Raw genomic sequence first — 22,604 nt, forward strand, 5'->3', positions numbered from 1 at the left:
CAGAGTGAGACTCCAACTCAAAAAAAAAAAAAAAAGAAATAGATTTTGCAATTAAAAATCTAAACCACTTGCAACTTGATAAAGAACAGATCACTACTTTAAGGAAATCTTGTCATCTTAAATATAAGAGGCCAGACTCTGATCCTGTATCTGTATGCCTCTGTGAACTATTTTATCTTTAGAAAAACACATTAACATTACAAATAAAAACAAAAACAAAGCCAGCCTTCTCACACATGACACTTTCTTCATTAAGGCCTATCTTTTATCAAATTTTTTGACCTATAATAAATTTCTCAACCCCTCAGTATTAGTTTTACAAATTTTAAAAAACATTTTGGAACCACCAATTGTTTTATCTTAGGACAAAAAGGTATCACGTAGAATTTTTTTATAAACATTTTAAAAATTTATATTTTGAATAACAGATCTAAATATATGTCATCTTTTTATAAGATTAAAAAATGAAGAAAGAATTTATACTTATTTAACAATTTGTCTCAGAATTTTAAAAAATTTATTTGTTATGATCCAGATTTTTAATGAGTATCTATTATTTTATTTAATATAACATAACTTTGGGATTTTAAATTCCATGAAAGGTCATTTGTAAATGTTTATTTTTTGTAAATACTATAATTATTTTAGCAATTATACCTAGCTGCCTTTTAACAATTATGCTTAGATTCCTTGTGAAAAGTAAATATTAGGTAGAGCTACTCATTATTTTTAGTCTCTTGTTTTTAATTAACCAATTTTATAGCCTGGTGATATCAAGTGTGTACTTAAGTAAGAACCTCCAAGTTAAAAACATGCGTATCTTGCCAATAATGCAGAAGATACCATGGCTTTTATTAAATCAACATTATTAGATTAATCCTGCTTATTAAAGCATTTTTGTGAACAAAGATAGTTTTTTTTAGGCTTGATTTACAACTTTATGACCTTAGAACATGTAGTAGGGGCAAATATAAAACTATCTGAAAGGTTATGTAGACACAACATACAACAGTCCATGTACTTACATATAAACACATCTAAACACATACATATAAGTAAAGATCTTACAGTTTTGTGGGGGTTTTTTGAGAATTTTAGTCATGAGACAGTAAAACTTATAAACTCACTGGTTTATAACAAACAGTTGGATCAAAATGATTTTTCTGCCAAAATGGGATCGGGTTAAACTTTTAGATTTCTGAAACAGGTAATCTTATAAAGGTTATGAGACAAATTTTGGGTAAAGCAGTTTGGATCAGTAACAAATATACTGGATTAAACAAGGAATAGTTAACCGTGAAATATGACTGAATCCTGTGAGGAGGCCCAGAAGATAAGTGTTTCTTTAATAAGGGCTGGACAGTATTCTTTTGGGCTGAATTCTTTGTCCTTGAAGATAAGAATGTTGCCTTCCTTTTTGGATAGGGAGGGTATCTTTACGTAGGAATTTCAGCTTTTGCTCTTAAGAAACAACGTGATGTTAATCATGATTTTCTTTTTGTGTCTGCCGGTTTTAAGCGTTTTTACTTAAAAAGTCAGTATGAGCCGGGCTCGGGGGCTCAGTCTGTGATCCCAAGCTTTGGGAGGCTGAGGTGAGTGGACTGCCTGAGCTCGCGGGCTCGAGACCCGCCTGGGCAAGTTGGTGAGACCTCATCTCTACAATAAATTTAAAAAATGAGCCGGGCGTGGTAGCGCGCACCTGTAGTTCCAGCTACTTGGAAGGCTGAGGCAGAAGGATCGCGGGAGCCCAGCAGGTCGAGGCTGCCGTGGTTGGGAGCGGCCACTGCACTCCAGTCTGGGCGACAGAGTGAGGCTCCAACTCAAAAAATAAAAAATAAAAATAAAAAGTCAGTATGCCAGAACTGATCCTTAGAGAAAGATAAAGAGGATAAATTGTAGGAAGGGAAGGGGGAACATTCTGGAAGGAAAGAGTTTCAGCTAACTTTGAGACAGTATTTTATAGGGAGACAATTTTTGGGTCCTGAATGGTTTTGTGATTTTTGTTGTGGTGGTTTAGCCCTAGATATCAGCAGGCTATGCATATCGTGTTTGGGGTATATGATTTTAAACCACAATCTTTTAAAATTTTCTTCTGAGATGGGGTCTTACTCTGTCACACAGGCTGGAGTGCAGTAGCACGATTATGGCTCACTGCAGCCTTGATCTCCTGGGTTTAAGCAATCCTCCTGCATCAGTCTATGATTAGCTGGGAACACAGACATGCCACCATGCCCAGTTAATTGTTTTTATTCTTTGTAGAGATGGGGGAGGCATCTCACTATGTTGTTCAGGCTGTTCTTGAACTCCCAGCCTCAACTGATTCTTGAGACAGCCTTCTAAAGTGCTGCGATTGCAGGTATGAGTCACTGTGTCCACCAGTAACCATGGTCTTTTAGTTTATTTATTTATATTTGTTTGTTTGTTTATTTTTAGTTGGAGTCCCACTCTGTTGCCCAGGCTGGAGTACAGTGGTGCACTCATGGCCACCCTAGCATTGACCTGCTGGGCTCAGGCGATCCAAGTCGCCAGAACAATAGGTGTGCGCTACCGCGATCAGCTATTTTTTTTTATTTTATTGTAGAGACAAAGTCTTGCCAAGTTGCCCGGGCTGATCTCGAACCCGCGGGGACAGGCAATCCTCTTGCCTCAGCCTCCCAAAGTGCTGAGATTACAGGCTGAGCCACTGAGCCTGGCCGGTCTTTTAGTTTAGTTTTAAGAACAACAGACTAAATGATCCCTGTAATGTTTTTTGAACATATTACAAACTGTAGTTCCAGGGACCACCTAGGCATGCATTTGAACTTTGAGAGCTCATTTGTAGCTAAATTTATCTGGGTGATTTAGTTTAATGTTGAATACACAAAGGCCAAATAAACACAAAAACTGAGGGAAAGTTGTTTTTTTTTTTTGGAGATGGAAACTCACTCCGTCACCCAGGCTGGAGTGCAGTGGCGTGCTCACAGCCGCCCCAGCATTGACCTGCTGGGCTTTAGCGATGCTTCCACCACCAGCCTTCCGAGTATCCGGAACTCCAGGCACATACTACCATGCCTGGTTAATTTATTTATTTTTTTTGAGTTGGAGTCTCACTCTATCGCCCAGACTGGAGTGCAGTGGCCGCTCCCGGCCACCGCAGCCTTGACCTGCTGGGCTCCGGTGATCCTTCCGCCTCAGCCTCCCAAGTAGTTGGAACTACAGGCGCGCACTACCATGCCCGGCTCATTTTTGATTTATTGTAGAGACGAGGTCTTACTAAATTCCCTGGGCTGGTCTCGAACCTGCAGGCTCAGGCAATTCACTGTCCTTGGCTTCCCAAAATGCTGAGATTACAGGCTGAGCCACTGAGCCATGCCAACACTAAGGGAAATTAAAAGACATACTTAACCAGAAAGGAAGGGCACCTTCTCCAAATGAGGGGGGAATTCCTTCTTCCAAACCTCCAGGTCCAAAACTCACAGCTGGGATCAACAGAAAGACAATCACCCTTTCAAAAAGAGATCTCCCAAATGGGAGAAAGACCCCTCCCCAGCCACATCCCAAATAAAACAGAATACAAAACTAATTTGGGAGTTCTGTCCAAGAGAAACCCAACAGTTGGGAGGAGGAACAACCAGTGTGGGAACCTCACGTTGTAGTTCCAAGGGTCGGTCAGCAATTCTCCACAAGGTGAGTCAGCACTGGATCCCACTTCTGACACTATATCTGTCATATAAAACTGCAGAGAGGAATCTCTAATTTTAACATTTTATTTGGGAAGAACTGCAATTTGGGGCATATATGCAGAACAAAGAGAAGGTGAAAGATTTTATAAAAAGGATAAATCGTATATAATGCTCTTTAAGAAAGGTCATGGATACTGTAAGGATACTGTAAGGTGTGGGGAACTGACAGATTCCCTTGGTGAGGAACCGTAGTGGGTAAAATGCGTCCAAGGGTTGCAGCAATTTATCTCAGAAGTTATAGGTACACCTGGTTTCAGGATACAGCAAACAGTTTGCAGATAATTAGATTTTGGGAGCAGTGTTTTATACCCCCAAGCTCTTCCCCTCCTCTCCCCAGCTTCTGGCCTGTTTTAATTGGGTATGACAAGAATGACTGAATTCATAGCCTCAACTTTTACAAAGGACATTTCTCAAAGCTTCTGAGTTTGGTGCCTGCATATATCCACACCCACTTAAGTTCCATTCAATGGCAGGAATCACTGTTGATGGCGAGATGGAAGAAGCCAGGTGAGGGGCTCTCAGGCTAGGGGGAGGGAGTCCTGGGGGTGGATGAAGGTTGCTCTGGAGACTTACTGGTCCTCTTACTGGAAGACCAAGGAGAATAGGGAGGAGGCGCTGAGGTGGGGGGAGCACCTGGGGTTGGCCCTGAGGACGGGAGGGAGAGCAAAGGGCCCAGACAGGAGTGGATCTGGCCAGGGAGTGAAGGAGGGCCCGAGGAGGATGACAAGGAGGGGAGAAGGAAGAGGTGAGGAGGAGAATTCCTCACCCAAGAATATTGTTCAGCTTGGTGACCAGATATCCGTATTTTTCGTGGAGTCCCTCCCAAGGCTGAAATGGCTCATTGTTGATGCTCACAAAGTTTTCCCAACAGTAGTCAAATTCTGAGACAGAAGAGGGGAGAAAGCAGTCAGGGCTTAGCAGGCCTCTCCCGCCCAGGCCCTTTCCCTCCCCTCCCAGGTCTGGTCTGTGAGTTGCCAGGGCCAGTCAGTGCTGGCTCAGTCCCGCCAGGCTCCCCCGAGACACCCACCATCTGCTGTCCTGGAGGACCTTCCCATCCCTCCTGCTGTCCCTTTCACACCCGCACCCACTTCTCACCTTCATAGTTCATGATTTCTACGCGGGCCCCTTCCTCAACCAACCTTCGAAGCCCCTGCCTGTAACCTGGTACCCAGAAGTAGTAGAGGCGGGCAGCGTAGATGGTCAGGCTGACTTTGGGATGGGCTGACAGGAACTCGGCCACCTCCTCTGCACAGATAGAACAGGGACTCCAGGATATGTACCAGGTGACCTGGTAGCGCTTGCCATGGAGCAGCATGTTTTCCAGGAACCAAGAGAGGAAGCACATCTCTGCATGGCAGTTTATCCTGGGGGTGACCTGGGTGAGGAGGAGGAGATGTGCTGGGAGGTTGAAGTGCAAGGAGGGGCTAGGCCAGGAGCCCCAGGATGCTGGATTTCTTGGGGTTCTTTCCTCCATCCTTCCCCTTCTGTCTTTTGCAATTTAGCTTTCCCAAGCCCACTCATGGACTTATGCACGGATCCTGGCATCCTTCCTTCCAGGCACCCATTCCACAGGCACCCTGCCCAGTGGAGCTGTCTGGAGGGGGCCACTGGCCACCTCAGGCCCTTGAGCACTTGGTGTGGCTTTGATTGGAGAGAGGGACAAGAGAAAATACACAGCCCTTTTCAAAGGCTCTGTGTGAGAATAAAAAGAACCTTAACTGCTCATGAGGAATGTTTTGTTAATTATATGTTGAAATAAGATGTTCTATACATTGGACTAAATAAAATATTAAAATGAAGCAATTTGTGTTAAAAGAACAGATCCTAGAGACATTATTAAATTTATTTTTTAATTTTTTTAATTTTTTTAATTTTTTGAGTTGGAGTCTCACTCTGTCGCCCAGACCGGAGTGCAGTGGCTGCTCCCGGCCACCGCAGCCTCGACCTGCTGGGCTCTGGCCTTCCGCCTCAGCCTTCCAAGTCGCTGGAACTACAGGCGCACGCTACCACGCCCGGCTGATTTTTGATTTATTGTAGAGATGAGGTTTCGCCAAGTTGCCCAGGCGGGTCTTGAACCCGCGGGCTCAGGCAATCCACTCACCTCAGCCTCCCAAGGCATGAGATTATAGGCTGAGCCACCGAGCCCTGGGACTGCCATAGAGTAGGCCTGCCCACCCCACAGATGGCTCCCTCCATGTACACTCTGAAGTCTCCTACCTGGATGGGGAGGGGCGGTAGGGGAAGGTGGAACACTGCAGGGAGGTCAGTGGCCCATTTGGGGGGATCAAGAGAGGGTGTGGGGTTCACCACGGTACAATGACACATCCTTGCCATGGAGGAATCAGGGCAGTGGGTGGTGGCCCCACCAGCCCAGCATGACAAGGGCCAGACCCAGTGCTGGGTGCTCCACACACCCCAGCTTCCTTAGATGTCTTTTCCTGGAGGGCTGCTGGGCCCTCAGCTTTGTTACTAGATTTTGGGAGCAAGTGCTGGTTGGGTCAGGAAGGTGCGGGGGGGAGTTTTGGTAATGCAACATACACCCTCAGGGGTCAGATTCCAGGACAGACAAGCCAGGATGTCAGGGACAGGGACCAAAGAAGTGTGGGAAGAAAATACCCAGCTGGGCCTGAGGTCTGAATTTCACTTATCATCCTGTCTTCTGCGTACTCGACTGGCTAGTTCTGGTCTGCGATGTGGTCAGAGGTTGGCTGATACCTGGTTTTGAAAGATCCCCCTTTCCAAGAGGTCAGGTGGGTGCTTCTTCCTCACATTTTTCACTTCAAAGCACAGCCAGGTGGTATTTCGATCCTTGGCTATTAGGTTTTGAAAGTGGAAGCGGAATTTCTTTTGAGGCATTCTCTCCATCGGGATTCTGAGGATACAAGAGAAACCGGATATGTAGAGCTTGCTATTTGGAGTCCTCCAGCTGACAACCACTGGACACTGCTATCTGGACCCTCTGGGTCCCCTGGGCACTGGGCACCCCCTATCCCTCCACAGCCCTGAGAATTTCTGCTGCCTCCCCAGGCAGGGGGACTGCAGAGAGGAGGAGGAGGAGGCGATGCTGGCAGGGGGCTGGTGACCTCTCACTTGGGCTCAGCTCTGGGCCTTCCTGTGGGACTCCCCTACTCTCCCAGCATTTCTGCCACTCCCCCACCCCCCAACCCATTATAAATCAGCAAAAGGGAATGAAATTCTCCAGCCCAAGCTATAGCTTTCATCATTTTGGCTCAGTTCACTCCCGACTTCACCTATGCTCCTGACATTTTACAAACTGGGAGAGGTCGGGCACAGTGGCTCAAGCCTATAATCCCAGCACTTTGGGAGGCTGAAGCTAGAGAATTGCCTGAGCCCAAGGGTTCAAGACCAGCCTGGGCAACTTGGTGAGACCTTGTCTCTACAATATATAAAATAATTAGCCGGCTGTGGCAGCCCGCTCCTGCAGTTCCAGACACTTGGAAGGCTGAGGTGGAAGGATTGCCTGAGCCCAGCAGGTCGACACTGGGGACAGAGTGAGACTCTGACTCAAAATAATAATAATAATAATAATAAAGACTGGGAGAACACAGGCTCCTGTTGTGAGAGCTGCGCCTATCTGACCCCAGATACTGCCTTAGGCTTGAGGGGCCATGCCCATTTTACAGATGAAGTGCCTGAGGCACAGACAGACGGGCACCCTGCCCAAGTCACAGAGCAAGTGACTGTCACAACTGGGTCCCCTGCATGCTGCTCTTTTGCTCGCAGATCTCCTTGGAAGAGATGATTTTCCTTTTCCTTAGGAAAACTATTACCCCTCCTCACCCTCTCCCAAGACTTTGCATTGGAACCAAGTAAATCTCACTGGAAATCCTTCCGAGTGCTTTGAACAGAAACCCACTTGCTTCAATCCTCCCTTGGTTCAATTATCATTTCCAGAGCTCAGGAATGACAGGGAGTCTTCAAGGGGGTGCACCCCAGACAGGCAGGAAGGACCAGCCTGGCCCAGGACTTTCAAGGGTGAGAGTCTCAGGGAGGAAGGAACAAGGCTGGGTGGGGGGAGAAGCCAAATCAGAAGCAGCAGTGGGGCTCCAGAGTAGGGTAAAGGGCCTGGGTGGCAGTGGGCACTGCAGAAGAGCCAAAGGGGAGGGAGCCCAGAGTGGGACAGGGGCCAGAGGAGGCCAGAGCTGAGGCCCAGCAGAGGCCATCTGGGAAGAAGGGGCAGAGGGGCCCAGCAGGCAAAGAGGGCAGAGGTACCCGATCTTTGGATTCCCCTGCAGCCTTCAGGGCAGGTGTGTCCCAGCCCTGCTCTGTGTCTGTGGGGTCAGGATTTCATGTCCACCTCCCAGGGCCATGATTGAGGAGGCCCCTATTTGTGAGTGATCTCCCAGGGCCATCTCAGTGGAATCCTCACCTCATACTGCCTCGGCCTCCAGATGGGACAGCCTTGGTGGCTTAGCTTCATAACCATCGATCCACCTTGTCTCCTTCCCTAGGTTCCTCATGCCTGACAGAGGGACCAGTGATGGCACAGGCACTGAGAGCAGTAGGTGCCAAAATAAATGCAAAGCCACAGAGAAGAAACGGAAGCCAGGAGAGGAGATGGGTCCTAACCAGGACTGATGGCACAGGGCAGATGTCCCATCCTCTGGTGCCCTGGGCTGGCTGAAATTCTCTCCCCCCGACCTCTGTTGCACTTAGCTGACATTCAGTCTCCTGGCAGGACTCTGGGCATGATGCAAAGGGAGGGCTGGAGTCAGGGCTCAAGGCTTTACCTCCAGGCCCAAGAGGGCAGGTGTGAGGGGCCTATCCTGTGCCCCATTCTCTACTACAGTTGGCCAATAGCATTGGGAGGGGAGAATCATGTCCCTGATAGTCAGAGGAGGGCTCAGGCGCAGAGGATACACAAGTTACACAGCAAATCCAGGTTACACAGCAAATCACTGGAGAGCTGGAGTGCTGGCTGGCCAGGACTTCCTGTGCCCTCCCTCTGCCAGAACTAACTGCTTCCAGGTTCTTCATTGCTCCCTGGAAAGGAAGGAGGTTGGGACAAGAGAGGGGAGGGGGCTTGCTGTGCCCAAAGGGCCTCCCAGGTCAAGAACAAAGGACTTGGCCTTCCAGCTTACATCCCAAAAGCCATCTCTTGTGTTCATGTGTGTCCACAGATAATTTAAAAAAAAATCAGAGGGGTGCTGGGCAAGGTAACTCACCCCTGTAATCCTAGCACTTTGGGAGGTAGAGACAAGAGAACTGCCTGAGTCCAGGGGTTTGAGAACAGCCTGGGCAACTTGGTGAGGCCTTGTCCCTACAATAAATTTAAAAATTGGCTGGACATGGTGGTACGAGCCTATAGTCCTAGCTACTGAAAGGCTTAGGTTGAAGGATCACCTAAGTCCAGTAGGTCGAGGCTGTGGTGGCCATGAGCATGCCACTGCATGGGTGACAGAGTGTGACTCCTACTCAAAACAAACAAACAATCAAAGGGCGTAAAGAAAGGGACATGGATATGCCTGGCATATCAGGACTGGACATGATCTCTGAATCGCAAGGGGTGGGTTAGAGCAGTCAGCAGGCCCCCACAGAGTCTAGATTTCTTTTTTTTTTTTTGAGTTGGAGTCTCACTCTGTCACCTAGACTGGAGTGCAGTGGCACACTCGCAGTCACCCCAGTGTCTCGCCTCGGCCTCCCAAAGTGCTGGGATTACAGTCTGAACCACCGAGCCTGGCCTGAGTCTAGATTTCACATAAAGGAGTCCCAATGAAACTAGCTCAACTTCTCCCCAAGCCCACCTCCATCCCCACTCCCGCCCACAGACCCTGTCCTGCCCTAGACCCTGCATGGCTCCTGGAACCGTAAGAACTCAAACAAGAGTTTAGAGAGTCCTTGGGAATGTTGTCCCCTCCACTCCATCTGTCCTCATGTCCTGAGGCCACATCCACGGAAGACTCCAGAATGAGCTGGGTGCTCATGAAAGAGACATGCACTCTGCACTCTGGGGTGTTTATCAGTCAGAAGCTAAGAGGCCCTGACTGAGCAGTAGGGAGGATGGAAAGGAAGGTGGAGCCTTTGCTGCCCTCCCCAGGCAGCTTCCCCAGGGACAGTGTGGCTCGATCAGTTTGGCTGACTTTGATGACAGACAATCAAGGAGTGTGTTGTCTATATCTAGGCCTGTCTGCACTTCACTCCTTGGAGGAAATTTTGAACAGTGAGAACATCAGGATAGACAGGCAGGAGCCACCAATAGAACCCCTGGATCCTGCCCTCAAGGATTGTGCCAGGGAAACCTGCACCCAGAAGCTAGGGCATGGTGTTTGCCACTCTCTATTCCTTCACACTCAGAAAGGCCATGAAGGGAGGGAGGAGCAGCAGGTGCATGTGGGCCCAGATGTCTCACAGTGATGTCCTGAGTGTGTCTACACTGAGCTCCTTCCCACCTGCTGTTCTCTCTCCTGCAGCGGTCTGCCCAAGTTGTACCGGGTCAGGTTGGACTCTATTTTCTCCTGTCCCAGTGTCACGGAAGGGCAGCAACTCACAACCAGACCTCCCTGTGTGACCCTTTCCAGAGCTTCTCAGACTGCTCCTTGTAGTTATGTCCTGCGACCCAAGACCCAGGTGTTGCTTCCTGTCTCCCCAGCATGGCTTGAGACGTCCTTTCTCTGCCCTGTCTGATTCCTGGTTGTCTTTCTACCTTCTCTTCTGCTCTCTGGAAAAGCTCTGAGCACCTCGGGCTTCATTCCAACCCCACCTTTTGATAAACCTTATTTAATGCAAACAGAAGTACTGAGTGTTTCCCCAGGCTCCTTCCCCATCAGCATCCCCAGGCTGGGTCCTAACCCAGAGCTGCATCTCTGGGAGGGAGTTGAGAAGGAACAAGGGATGAACCAGGAGGGAGGGTTGGAGTGGGTAGTGATGGGGTGAGGACAAGGGTGCAGCAAGACCTGGATGGAGGCTGTGAGTGTAAGGTCAAGAATCACCTGGGAGACGAGACACAGAACAGGGACCCCTGCACCTCCCTCCCAGGCTCCACCAAGAGGGATTTCGGTCACTGTCATGGCTGAACCGCATCTACTCCCCAATTTTTCTTTTTTTTTGAGTTGGAGTCTCACTTTGTCACCCAGGCTGGAGTGCAGTGGCACGCTGCTCATGGCCACCACAGCCTCGACCTGTTGGGCTCAGGTGATCCTTCTGCCTCAGTCTTCCAAGTAGCTGGAACAACAGGCACACACCACCACACTTGGCTAATTTTTTTATTTACTGTAGAGATGAAGTCTCACCAAGTTGCCCAGGCTGGTCTTGAGCCCGTGGGCTCAGGCAATCCTCTCATCTTGGTCTCCAAAAGTGTCGAGATTATAGGCATGAGCCACCATGCCTGGCCCACCCCAAAATTTGATATGTTAAAGTCCAGTACCTCAAAGTGTGTTGTGCTTGGAGCCAGGTGCATTAAAGAGATGATTAAGTCAAAACAAGGCCACAGGGATGAACTAATCTCATATGACTTTTGTCCTCATATGAAGAGGAAATTTGGAGGCATAGAGAGATGCCCACGGGTTCAAGACCAGCCTGGGCAACTTGGTGAGACCTCGTGTCTGCAATGTGCACAGGAATGTCCATTGAGGACACAGCATAGAATGACCCTCAGCAAGCCTGGAAGAGAAGCCTCAGTGGAAATGATCCCTTGACCCTGGACTTCGGCCTCCTGACCCATTAGAATAGAAATGCCTGGTGTTCAAGTTCCTGATCTTGCCATTTCCTATGACTTCTCCAGCATGAAATGGCCATGTCAGGAGGATGCTCATTCTCTGATAACTCTAGTCTGCCTTGATGGCTGTTTTACTTTTCTTTTCTTTTTTTTTTTTGAGTTGGATCCTCACTCTGTCACCCAGACTGGAGTGCAGTGGCCGCTCCCAGCCATTGCAGCCTCGACCTGCTGGGCTCCGGCGATCCTTCGGTCTCAGCCTTCCAAATAGCTGGAACTACAGGCATGTGCTACCACACTTGGCTAATTTTTTTGATTTATTGTAGAGATGAGGTCTTGCCACGTTGCCCAGGCGGGTCTCGAACCCGCGGGCTCAGGCAATCCACTCACCTCAGCCTCCCAAAGGCGCGGGATTACAGGCTAAGCCACCAAGCCCGGCTTGTTTTTCTTTTATTTCTTTCTTTTTTTTTTGAGTCGGAGTCTCACTCTGTCGCCCAGGCTGGAAGGCAGTGGCATGCTCACGGCCACCCCAGCATCAACCCGCTGGGCTCAGGTGATCCTTCCATCTCAGCCTTCTGAGTAGCTGGAACTATAGGCGCACACTACCACAACTGGCTAATTTTTGATTTATTGTAGAAACGAGGTCTCGCCAAGTTGCCTGGGCTGATCTTGAACTTGCAGGCTTAGGCAATCCTCTCACCTTGGCCTCCCAAAGTGCTGGGATAGCAGGCTTGAGCCACTGTGCCCAGCCCACGGATGTTTTTCAAAGCTTCTGACTTTGACGCTTACATATATTCATACCCATTTATATGCCATTTAATAGCAAGATTTGGTGAGGATGGCAAGACGGAAGGAGTTACGTTAGGGACTTCTCAGCTTGGGGGAGGGAGACCTGGGGGTGGATGGAGACTGAAAGAGACCTCTTACAGAAGGCCCAGAGGAGCAGGGAGGAGGCACTGAGGTGTCGGCCCTGAGGACAGGGGGAGCACAGAAGGCCCAGGCAGAAGTGGATCTGGCCAGGGACCGAGAGAGGACTCAAGGAGGATGGCAATGAGGCGAAAAAAGATAGGTGAGAAGGAGAAGAATCCCTCACCTGAGAATCTTGTCCAGCTCAGTGGCCAGAAGTTCATAATTATCTTGCAGTTTCACCCAAGGCTTGAATGACTTATAGTTATTGTACACAAAGTTTTCCCAACAGTGGTCAAATTCTGAGACAAAAAGGGGGAAAGCCATTAGTGTCTGGCAGGCCTTTCCCCCGACCCCCCGTCCTTGCTCTCCCCTCCCAGGCCTGGTCTCCGGCCTGCCAGGGGCAGTCCGTGCTGGCTCAGGCCCCAAAGGCTCCCCTGGAAACCCACCTTCAAGTGCCCCAGAGGACTTGCCCATCCCTCCTGCTCTCCCTTCCGCCCCAGCACCCACTTCTCACCTTCATAGTTCATGATCTTCACACAGGCCCCTTCCTTACACAGCCTTCGAAGCCCCTGCCTGTGGTTTAGTTTCTGGTAACAGTAGAGGCGGGCAGCATAGATGGTCAGGTTGACTTTGGGATGGACCGACAGAAACTCAGCCACCTCCTCTGCACAGTTGACACAAGGGCTCCAGGATACGTACCAGGTGATCTGGTACTGTTCCTCATGGGATAGCGTTTTCTCAAACCAATAGAGGAAGCACATTTCTGGGTGGTGGCATGTCTCCGGGCAGTACTGGGAGGGGAGGAGGAGTGCAGGGTAGGGGGAGTGAGAGGAGGGGCCAGGTCAGGAGCCCCATGGCACCGGATTTCTTGAGTTTCCCTTACTCCATCCTTCTTCCATCTTCTGTAATTTAGTCTTCCGTCATTCGTAGATTCAAGCATGGATCCTGTTGTCCCTTCTCCACCCTCATCCATTCCACAGCTACCCTGGACCCTGCCTGTCCTGGCCCTCAGGAGTAGCCCTGTTCCTGGCCTGCTGTCTGCTTGCGAGGGCTATGGAGCTGGGGTTTCCATGGAGCCACGGCCACAGCAGGTGCTAAGCACTTGGAATGTAGTTCTGATTGGAGATGGGGGCATGTATAAATTATACATTCTTTTCTTTAATTTTTGAGCGGCAGACTCATGGCCATCCCAGCGTTGACCTGCTGGGCTCCGGCAATTCTTCTGTCTCAGCCTTTCAAGTAGCCGAACCTACAGGTGTGTGCTACCACGCCTGGCTAATTTTCTATTGATTGTAGAGACCAGTTCTCCCCAAGTTGCCCGGGTAGGTCTAGAACCCGAAGGCTCAGGCAATCCAATTGCCTCAGCCTCCCAAAGTGCTGGGATTACAGGCTGAGCCACTGAGCCAGAATCCTTTTTAAAGACTCTGTGTGAAAAAAAAAGCTTCACTGCCTCATGAGGAATTGTATATTACCTATAGATTGAAATAATATGTTAAGCCGTGCTCAGCGGCAGCCTGTAATCCTGCGCCTTGGGGAGGCTGAGGTGAGTAGATTGCCTGAGCCCGTGGGTTCGAGACTCGCCTGGGCAACTTGGTGAGACCTCATCTCTACAATAAATCAAAAAAAATTAGCCGGGTGTGGTAGCGCATGCCTGTAGCTCTGGCTACTTGGAAGGCTGAGGTGGAAGGATCGCCGGAGCCCAGCAGGTCGAGGCTGTGGTGGCCAGGAGCGGCCACTGCACTCCAGTCTGGGTGACAGAGTGAGACCCCAACTCAAAAAAATAAGAAATAATATGTTAGATACATTGGGCTAAATTAGATATTAAGATTACTTATACCCATTTCTGTGAACTATTTAAAGAATAGGCGCTAGAAATATTGAACTTCACTCATGACCCCACATTTTGCACGGGCTGTAACTGCCATAGAGCAGAACTGCCCACTCCACAGATGACTCTGCTCCCTCCAAGCACACCCAGAAGTTTCCTGCCTTGATGAGGAGGGACAGCAGGGATGAATGGAACACTGCAGAGCGGCTAGTGGGCCGTGTGGGGCAGCAGGGAGAGATATGGAGTTCACCACGGTGGGATGACACAGCCTTACCATGGAGGAATCAGGGCAGTAGGTGGAGGCCCCATAGCCCAGCATGACAAGGGCCAGACCAGGTGATGGGTACTCCACGCACCCCAGTTTCCCCAGATGCCCTTTCCTGGAGGGCTGCTGGGCCCTCAGCTCTGTTCCTGGATTTGGGGAGACAAGCACTGATCGGGTCAGGGAGGTGGGTTCTACACTAGGGCATTGGTGATGCGCCAAACTCCCTAGGGGATCAAATTCCAAGACAGACAAGCCAGGACATGGGGCATAGGGACTTAAGAAGTGTGGGAAGAAAATACCCAATCGGGGCTTGAGGTCTGGGTTTTACTTATGATCGTGTCTTCCGGCTTAGCACTTACCTGCCGTGTGACCATGTGAGGGACCCAGATTTGGAAAGATGATGAATGGCCACCCCAGAGAATTATAAATACTTGTGCCCTGACTACAGGGGCACAAGGTGAAAGTTGGGAATACCGCACACCTATATATATGCTAAATTGCATGATCCAATTACAAGCTGTCTTAGAAATTCTAACTGACCAAACAGCCATGGCTTTTGAACTTGCTGTTCAATGACAAGCCCAAATGTGTACCTCCTTTTATCAGAACTGCTTAGCTTTGGACTACTTGCTAGCAGAAAAAGAAGAAGTATATGGTAAATTTAATAGCTCTGACTGTTGTTTGTAAATAAATGATAATAGTGAAGCTATAACTAATATAGCCACTAATATTAAAAAGCTTGCCCATGTCCCAGTACAAAAATGGCATGGCATAAAAGTTGGCAATTGGCTTGAAGACATGTTCTTGGGTCTGGGAGAATTTAAGTACATTATTGAATCTGTAGTCCTATTGTTGGAATCCTGTCTTATCTTCCCTCACATAGCCCCAATAATCATAAACTCCATCTCTAAGTTTGTAGAAACAGTTGTTAAACGAAAAACTGCGGCCCACATAATGTTAATGCACCAAATTGAAAATGATGCTCTTTAACCCATAAAGGGTTGAGAATCAAAGGGGGGAATGTGGCAGAGAGGGGCTGAAAACAGTTAAAGTTATTATTTTTAAAAATCAACCTGTAGCCGGGCTCGGTGGCTCAGCCTGTAATCCTGTGCTTTGGGAGGCTGAGGTGAGTGGATTGCCTGAGCCCGCAGGTTCGAGATCCGCCTGGGCAACTTGGCGAGACCTCATCTCTACAATAAATCAAAAAATCAGCCGGGTGTGGTAGCACACGCCTGTAGTTCCAGCTACTTGGAAGGCTGAGGCGGAAGGATTGCCAGAGTCCAGCAAGTCGAGGCTGCAGTGGCCCGGAGCGACCACTGCACTCCAGTCTGGGCGACAGAGTGAGACTCCAACTCAAAAAAAAAAAAAAATCAACCTGTAAGCTACAAACCTGCTAGACATGAACCATGAGAAAAACCAGTCACAAGCCACTTTCCTGTAAATTCAAAATAGTAATCGATTCACAACTTTATCCCCCACCTTCTCTTTGTGAAGTTATAGGTTTATGACCCCTGCTTGTCATGTATATCCTGTAAACAACTTGTTCTTTGAAAATCTGTTTCTACTGATTACAACCTTGCAAATTCCAAAAATAAGTATAACCATGAAACTCAACCCCCTCTCTTACCTAAACTAACATATAAAACCCTTCTCTTCTTTTTCTGGGTTGCTCATCCTTGGAGCATTAGCTCACTGAGTCGTGCCAGTAAATGCTGCTTCCTAAATTAGCCTTGGCATCACGGTCTCTCTGTTTTCCCACAACAGCCTGATACCTGGTTTCCAAAGACCCCTGTCTCCAAGGGGACAAGCATGCAGTTCTCCACTCTTTCCACCTTGAAGCACAGCCATGGAGCGTTCTGACCTGAGAGAAGCCGTTGATTATTAAAGTGGTCAAAGTATATGTTTGAATACATCCGCTTCATGGGCATTCTGAGGGCAGAAGAGAAACGAGAAATGAAGAACACCCTCCTTAGAGTTCCCCGGGCTGACAACCACTGAACATTGCCACCTAAACCCCTGGGCACTGGGCTTCCCCATCACTGAGAATTTCTGCTGCTTTCTCAGGCAGGAAGACTGCAGGGAGGAAGAGGAGAGGATGCTGGCAGGGGCAGCAGGACGGGTGACTTTTCTCCACTCAGATCCAGCTCTGGTTCTTCCAATGGGACTCCCCCACTCTCCCAGTATTCCTGCCACCCGTTCCCCAACCCATTAGAAAGCAGCAAAAGAGAAAGAAACACTTCACCCCCAAATAATAGCTTTTATTCTTTCAGTTCAATTCACTCCTGACTTCATTCCCCCAAGCACCTTTTATTTTAAAACTGGAAGAACACTTAATTTACAGGCGCAGGCTCTTGTTGTGAGTGCTGCTTATATCTGAGCTCCGGGAATGCTGCCCTAAGCCTGCGGGGCCATGCCCATTTTTCAGATGAAATGCTCGAGGCACAAACAGGAGAGCAACCTGCCTAAGTCACAGAGCTGGTGGGCGGTGTCCCTTGCGCTGGCAGCTGCTATGTCGTGTGACCTTTGGAGCGGTGGTGGATCTGGCTGTCTTGTTAGTAAAGGTGAAAATAAGTACATTTATCCTGGCCATTTTTTTTTCTTTCTCATTCATTCTGTTAAATGAGATCATTGTAGAAAGTGGATTGGGATCCTGAGATGGGGGACATGTAGGGACATGCTTCTTCTCCCTCAGAGAGCTACTTGCTTCAGCCCTCTTGTGGTCAGAGCCTTCCCAGAACAAAGAGAAAGTAATGTGGCGCAATCAATGTCTAAGTGTGTGTCCCTAACCCTCTTACAATCCTGTGCCATGAAATACCCATTCGGAATGTATGTTGCCATATCAGGGAGACAAAGGGGCTAGAATGTGAAGAAAAGTTAGTGAAAAGTATATAAGGCAACACCCCACTGCGTTCAGGGCTCAGCCTTTGAATGTGAATCCTCTGAACTGGTGCTGGCATGAATAAATGCTGCTTCCTAGCAAAGAAGCCTTAGTATCCCGCCTCTCTATAAAAGGGTCCTATCACACTCTCTTGGTTCAATTCTCTTTGCTTCCAGAGCTCAGAAATGGCAGGAAATCCCCAAGGAGGAGCACTCCAGGCAGGTGGGGAGGGCCAGCCCGGTCCAGGACTCTCAGGGTCAGGGTGTCAGGGAGGAAGAAGCAGGACTGATGGAGGTGGGGAGAGACCAACTCAGAAGCAGCTGTGGGGCTCCCAGGGCAGGTCAAAGGTCCTGGGTGGCAGTGGGAGCTACAGAAGAACCAGAGGAGAGGAAGCCCAGGGTGGAACAGGGTAGGGGGAGGCCAAGACTGAGTCCCCGCAGGGGCTACCAGGCAAGAAGGGGCGGAGGAGGGGCCCAGAGTGGTCAGAGGTACCTGATCTGTGGATTCCAGCAGTGGCCTGCTGTGGCCTACAGGGCAGCCGTGTCCCAGCCCTGCTCTGTGTCTGAGGTGTCAGGAGTTTATTTCCGGCTTGCAGGGCCCTTTTTAGGACAGCCCTCCAGAACGTCACCTTCCAGGGTCTGTGAGCAGTGGCTCCACCCTCTCTCAGCTTGGGCAGTGGAGTGGGAGGGCCCTGGGGTGGTTGAGCTTCCTCTGGCTCTCACTGTCTTTCTCATTTTCCCTGAGACCTTGGCAGTCCTCCTGGAGTCCTCCTGACGGTGCTTATATAGAATCAATATCAGTTTATGGAGTAAAATCTGCAGCTATGATTAGAAATTAATGGAAAGATTGCTTCTAGGTTTGCTTGCAATTACTATGGTGTCAAACCCCTGGGGGACAGGGGAAGCTGCCCACAAGGCCAATCAATTTATGATTCTTGAGGAAACAGGAAATCATTTGAAATACAAAAAGCGGCTTCAGTTTTCAGGGACCCCACCTAATGGCTCAGGGCTGGTGGGTAGTACCTGGTGGTCAGGGGATTTGTTTTATAGACAGCATCTATTGTAAAACCTAAGAATGGTATCTGAGATGTTTTTCAGACTTGGTACTCTGGCAAGAACTCCCACCCAGGCCCAGAGCACCAGGAGGTCCTCTACTGGTCACAGGACCCCAGGAAGAAGATCTCAACACCACCCCCGCATGACATCATCAGTCAATCAACAGTCTCTTCCCTTTTCCCACCATCTTCCCTTTAAAAACTTCATCCTCTGGGTCTTTGGGGAAGCAGATTTGAGAGATTTCTCCAGACATCCTCACTTAGCTACTTGTGATAAACTCTTTCCTGACTATAATGACTGCATCAGTGTTGGTTCTTCTGGGCAGTGGGCATAAAAACCTGTATTGAGCTGTAACACTCTCCCCTCCCAACCTCCTGCCACCCCTGGTGAACGTAGGTGGCGCTCAGTCTCTGGGTAGGAGTCTAGACATGGTGCCAAGGGAAGGTTGGGATCAGGGCACAGGATTTCATCTCTAGTCTCAAAAGGGACAGTTGTTTGTGCCCACCCAGGGCCCCATTCACTACCCCAGGGCCCCAATAGCATCAAGAGGGGAGATCATGACTCTGACAGTCAGAGGAGGTCCCAGGCACAGAGAAGCTAAGCTACTCTGCCCATGCCACTGAAAGGAGGGACCCCGAGAAACTTAGAATACACTTAGTTCACATTTTGCCTCAGCATAGCAATATTTGCTTAGACTGACACACTTTGAATCTAGCACAGGTTAGATATAGATAAATTTCCAATAGGCTGGCTTTAGGAAGTATTCAGGCATTTTACTGCAGATCAAGGGGGCAGCCTATCCCACGCCCTAAGCAAATCTCCACCAGATCCAAGACAAGGATAGCCTTAACCTTTCAATTTATAGTTTAGCATAATAACTCTAAGAAACTTTCTGGCCCTTTATCAGGCTGAAGACATAGAAGTGATAATACGCCGGGCACGTTGGCTCATGCTGTAATCCCAGTACTTTGGGAGGCCAAAGTGAGAGGATTGTCTGAGCTCACAGGTTCGAGACCAGCTCGGGCAACTTGGTTAGATATCATCTCTACAATAAAATTTAAAAAATTAGCCAGGCATGGTGGTGTGTGCCTGTACTTCCAGTGAGACTTCAACTCCAAAAAAAAAAGAAAAACAACAAATGATAATAAGACCCCCTTTTGCTATGGAGCTTGTGAATTGGAAATGTCTGACAGGACTTTTGCAGGGAAAATTCCTCCCCTTGTCTCCTCCCATCTAGCCCACCACCATAGCAGCATGGTGACTAACCCATGTGACTAACCCACCGGTCTGACTGCTGTCCATCACTTGAAGTCAATACCTGCGCTTATCTGCCCCCTTCCTTATGATCAGGAGCAGACCACCACCCAATCACCTTAATGACATACCTTCATCAAAGGGAAGGATTAAAAAGACTCAACCATAAGCATCCTGCCGCCATTGCCTTGCTAACATATGGTGTGGCCATGTGTTCTTTGAGCTATGGCTGTCGCCATGTTTCCTGGCTTTGGTTCCCTCCTCTACCTTGCGGGGAGTGAATCCACTGTCTTTCTCTCTCTCATTTACTTTCTTTTTTTTTTTTGAGTTGAAGTCTCACTCTGACCTAGACTGGCCAGAGTCTACCACAGCCTTGATATGCTGGGCTCAGGCGATCCTTCTGCCTCGGCCTTCCAATTAGCTGGAACTACAGGCAAATGCCACAACATCCAGCTAATTTTTCTTGATTCATTGTAGAGATGAGATCTTGCCAAGTTACCCAGTCTGGTCTCGAACCCATGGGCTAAGACAATCCTCTCACCTTGGCCTCCCAAAATGCTGGGATTATAGCCATCGCACCCAGCCTACTTTCTAAATGAGCTTTATTTTCTAATCTTCCTTCTGTGCAATTCTTTGCATCTTTCTCATGTCATCAGATCGCACACCAGACACCCACACCCCCAGTGGACCTGACCTAACATTCTGGAGGCCCTGCTGGGAGTGTGACCTAACATTTCTGTAGGTCCTACTGAGATTGACCTGACAATTTTGGAGGTTCCACCATGACCTAACAGTCACACAAGAAATGAATGGTGAGCTGGAGTGCTGGCCAGGGTTTCCTATGCCCTCTTTCCCCCACTATTAGCTGTTTCTGGATTTCTCACTTCTCCATGGAAAAGAAGGGGAGAGGAGACAAGAGACAGTCTTGCTGTCCCCAAAAGGCCTCTCAGGTCTGGGATGGAGGACATAGCTTTCAGGTTTACATCCTGGAAGACATTACCTTGTCTTTACACATGTCCAAATCCTATAGATAATAAAAAATAAAGGCATCTTCTCTGACTGTCAGGGTCATGATCCTCCCCTCCTGCTGATTTTGGGGACTGGCATAGAAAATGGGACAGGACATCTGCCTCGCATACCTGTTCTCCCTTTTGTCCAAACATCATTCTTTAGAACGCATTTTTGGGCCAATAGACAGCAGGAGGTCCCATTTGGAAAAACTCATTCTCAGTGTTGTCTATTCCATTTACCTGGTGAGGTCCCATGGAGCTATGAGGGCTCTTTCCTGGAGTTGTGTATTTGATTTTAACAGTTTCAATATCAGTGATGTTGGCTTATGGGGTAAGGACTTAGTATGACCTGATTTCATAGCCAATTATTTCAAGGCAAAAAGGAGTCAGGCCTAGAGTTCACTCTCAAAAAACATCCTGGATCAGATCTATTTTATTTATTTATTTATTTGTTTGTTTTTTTGAGTTGGAGTCTCACACTCTGTCTCCCAGGCTGGAGTATAGTGGCACGCCATAGCCACCGAAGCCTCGACCTGCTGGTGATCCTTCTGCCTCAGCCTTCCAAGTAGCTGGAACTACAGGTGTGTGTCACCACACCCAGCTTATTTTTTGATTTACTGTAGAGATGAGGTCTCACTACCTCACCCAGGCTGATCTTGAATCCCTGGTCTCAGAAAGTCATTTCGCCTCCACCTCCCAAAGTGGTGGGATTACAGCCATGAGTCACTGCACCTGGTTTAAAATTGCCTTTTGAAAGAGATTGAAGTAAAACAATAACTGTGAATGACAAAAGTCTTAAGAAAGTCATTGTCAAAAGCGCAACTGATAAGAAAATTTGGTTATTCTATGACATATAACAACGTAACAATTATTATTATTGAAAACATTTACTAAAACATATCAGGATATAGGAATGCTTTATAATTTTGAAATATATGTAATCCCAATATATATATTATTATATGTATATCATATATAAAACATAACAAGGTGAATATATCGCTCTTAAACTTTAGGAAACCTAATATTTAGAAAGAAACTAGGCCAGGCTCGGTGGCTCAGCCTGTAATCCCAGCACTTTGGGAGGCTGAGGCGAATGGATTGCCTAAGCCTCCAGGTTCGAGACCAGCCCTGGCAACTTGGGGAGACCTCATTTCTACAATAAAAAATAAAAAATTAGCTGTGCGTGGTAGTGTGTGCCTGTAGTTCCGGCTACTTGGAAGGCTGAGTTGGAAGGATCGCTGGAGCCCAGCAGGTTTACACTGGGGTGGCCGTGAGCGTGCCACTGCACTACAGCCTGGGAGGGTAGTGAATCTTCAACTAAAAAAAAAATCCCAAACCAAAAAACTTAGCTGGGCATGGTAGCATGCACCTATAGCTCTGGCTACATGGAAGGCTGAGGTGGAAGGATTGCCCGAGCGCAGCAGGTTGAGGCTGCCGTGGCCATGAGCATGCCACTGCACTCCAGCCTGAGTGATGCAGTGAGACTCGAACTCAAAAAAAAAAAAAAAAAGAAATTTGGCTGCCGCCATCGCCACCATTTCCTAGTGTTGCTGGAGTCACCGTGTCCTGGTCCAGTTCTGTGCACTATGTCAGGTGGTCTCCTAAAGGTGCTGCACAGTGACTCCTACATGGAGCTGAGCACTTCTGGGGTGACAATGAAGAAAAGCTGTACATTGTATGTCAGCAATCTTTCCTTTTACACAACTATGAACTCTTCAGCAAGAGTGGTAACATAAAGAAAGTCATTATGGGTCTGGATAAAGTGAAGAAAACAGTATGTGGATTCTGTTTTGTGGAATACTATTCAAGAGCAGATGCAGAAGATGCCATGTGGTACATACCTGGAACTTATCTGGAGGACCAGATCATTCCCACAGACTGGGATGCAGAATTTAAGGAGGGCTGGCAGTATGGACGTGGACGATCTGGTGGCCAGGTACCAGATGAGTGTCAGCAGGACTATGATGCTGGGAGAGGAGGGTATGGAAAACTGGCACAAAATCAGTGA

At 48.4% G+C, this 22,604-nt stretch overlaps 2 protein-coding genes across 2 annotated transcripts; one reads left to right on the forward strand and one right to left on the reverse strand.

Moving 5' to 3' along the window:
• Window positions 1–4,484: 4,484 nt before the first annotated feature.
• On the reverse strand, window positions 4,485–17,829 carry LOC103250987 (DNA dC->dU-editing enzyme APOBEC-3F-like). Its single transcript, XM_021708336.1, has 8 exons — window positions 17,767–17,829; window positions 16,137–16,325; window positions 14,406–14,592; window positions 12,818–13,094; window positions 12,488–12,602; window positions 6,438–6,594; window positions 4,818–5,097; window positions 4,485–4,603 (listed from the first exon to the last, which is right to left on the reverse strand). Exons 2-8 carry the CDS (start codon window positions 16,322–16,324, stop codon window positions 4,485–4,487), a joined length of 1,323 nt encoding a protein of 440 aa, XP_021564011.1. The 5' UTR covers window position 16,325; window positions 17,767–17,829.
• A 4,353-nt stretch (window positions 17,830–22,182) lies between these two features.
• LOC110594771 (nuclear cap-binding protein subunit 2-like) lies at window positions 22,183–22,604 on the forward strand. The gene is made up of 2 exons (XM_021708333.1): window positions 22,183–22,264; window positions 22,411–22,604. The coding sequence occupies exons 1-2, from the start codon at window positions 22,183–22,185 to the stop codon at window positions 22,602–22,604; spliced, it is 276 nt and encodes a 91-aa protein (XP_021564008.1).

Source organism: Carlito syrichta, unplaced genomic scaffold, assembly GCF_000164805.1.
Source record: "Carlito syrichta isolate Samal-C Ts95f unplaced genomic scaffold, Tarsius_syrichta-2.0.1 Scaffold135784, whole genome shotgun sequence".
NCBI lineage: Eukaryota > Metazoa > Chordata > Mammalia > Primates > Tarsiidae > Carlito > Carlito syrichta.

Bases quoted from the DNA above. Each gene is read 5' to 3' on its own strand.
- LOC110594771 (XM_021708333.1), top strand. From the start codon at position 22,183: ATGTCAGGTGGTCTCCTAAAGGTGCTGCACAGTGACTCCTACATGGAG. The intron at 22,265-22,410 runs GTACATTGTATG...ATTCAAGAGCAG, and splicing joins GGTGACAATGAAGAAAAGCT to ATGCAGAAGATGCCATGTGG.
- LOC103250987 (XM_021708336.1), bottom strand. From the start codon at position 16,324: ATGCCCATGAAGCGGATGTATTCAAACATATACTTTGACCACTTTAAT. The intron at 14,593-16,136 runs GTGATGCCAAGG...CCAATGCCCTAG, and splicing joins TGTGGGAAAACAGAGAGACC to TGTAGAACCCACCTCCCTGA. The intron at 6,595-12,487 runs GTGAGGGATTCT...TTGTATCCTCAG, and splicing joins GAGCTGGACAAGATTCTCAG to AATCCCGATGGAGAGAATGC.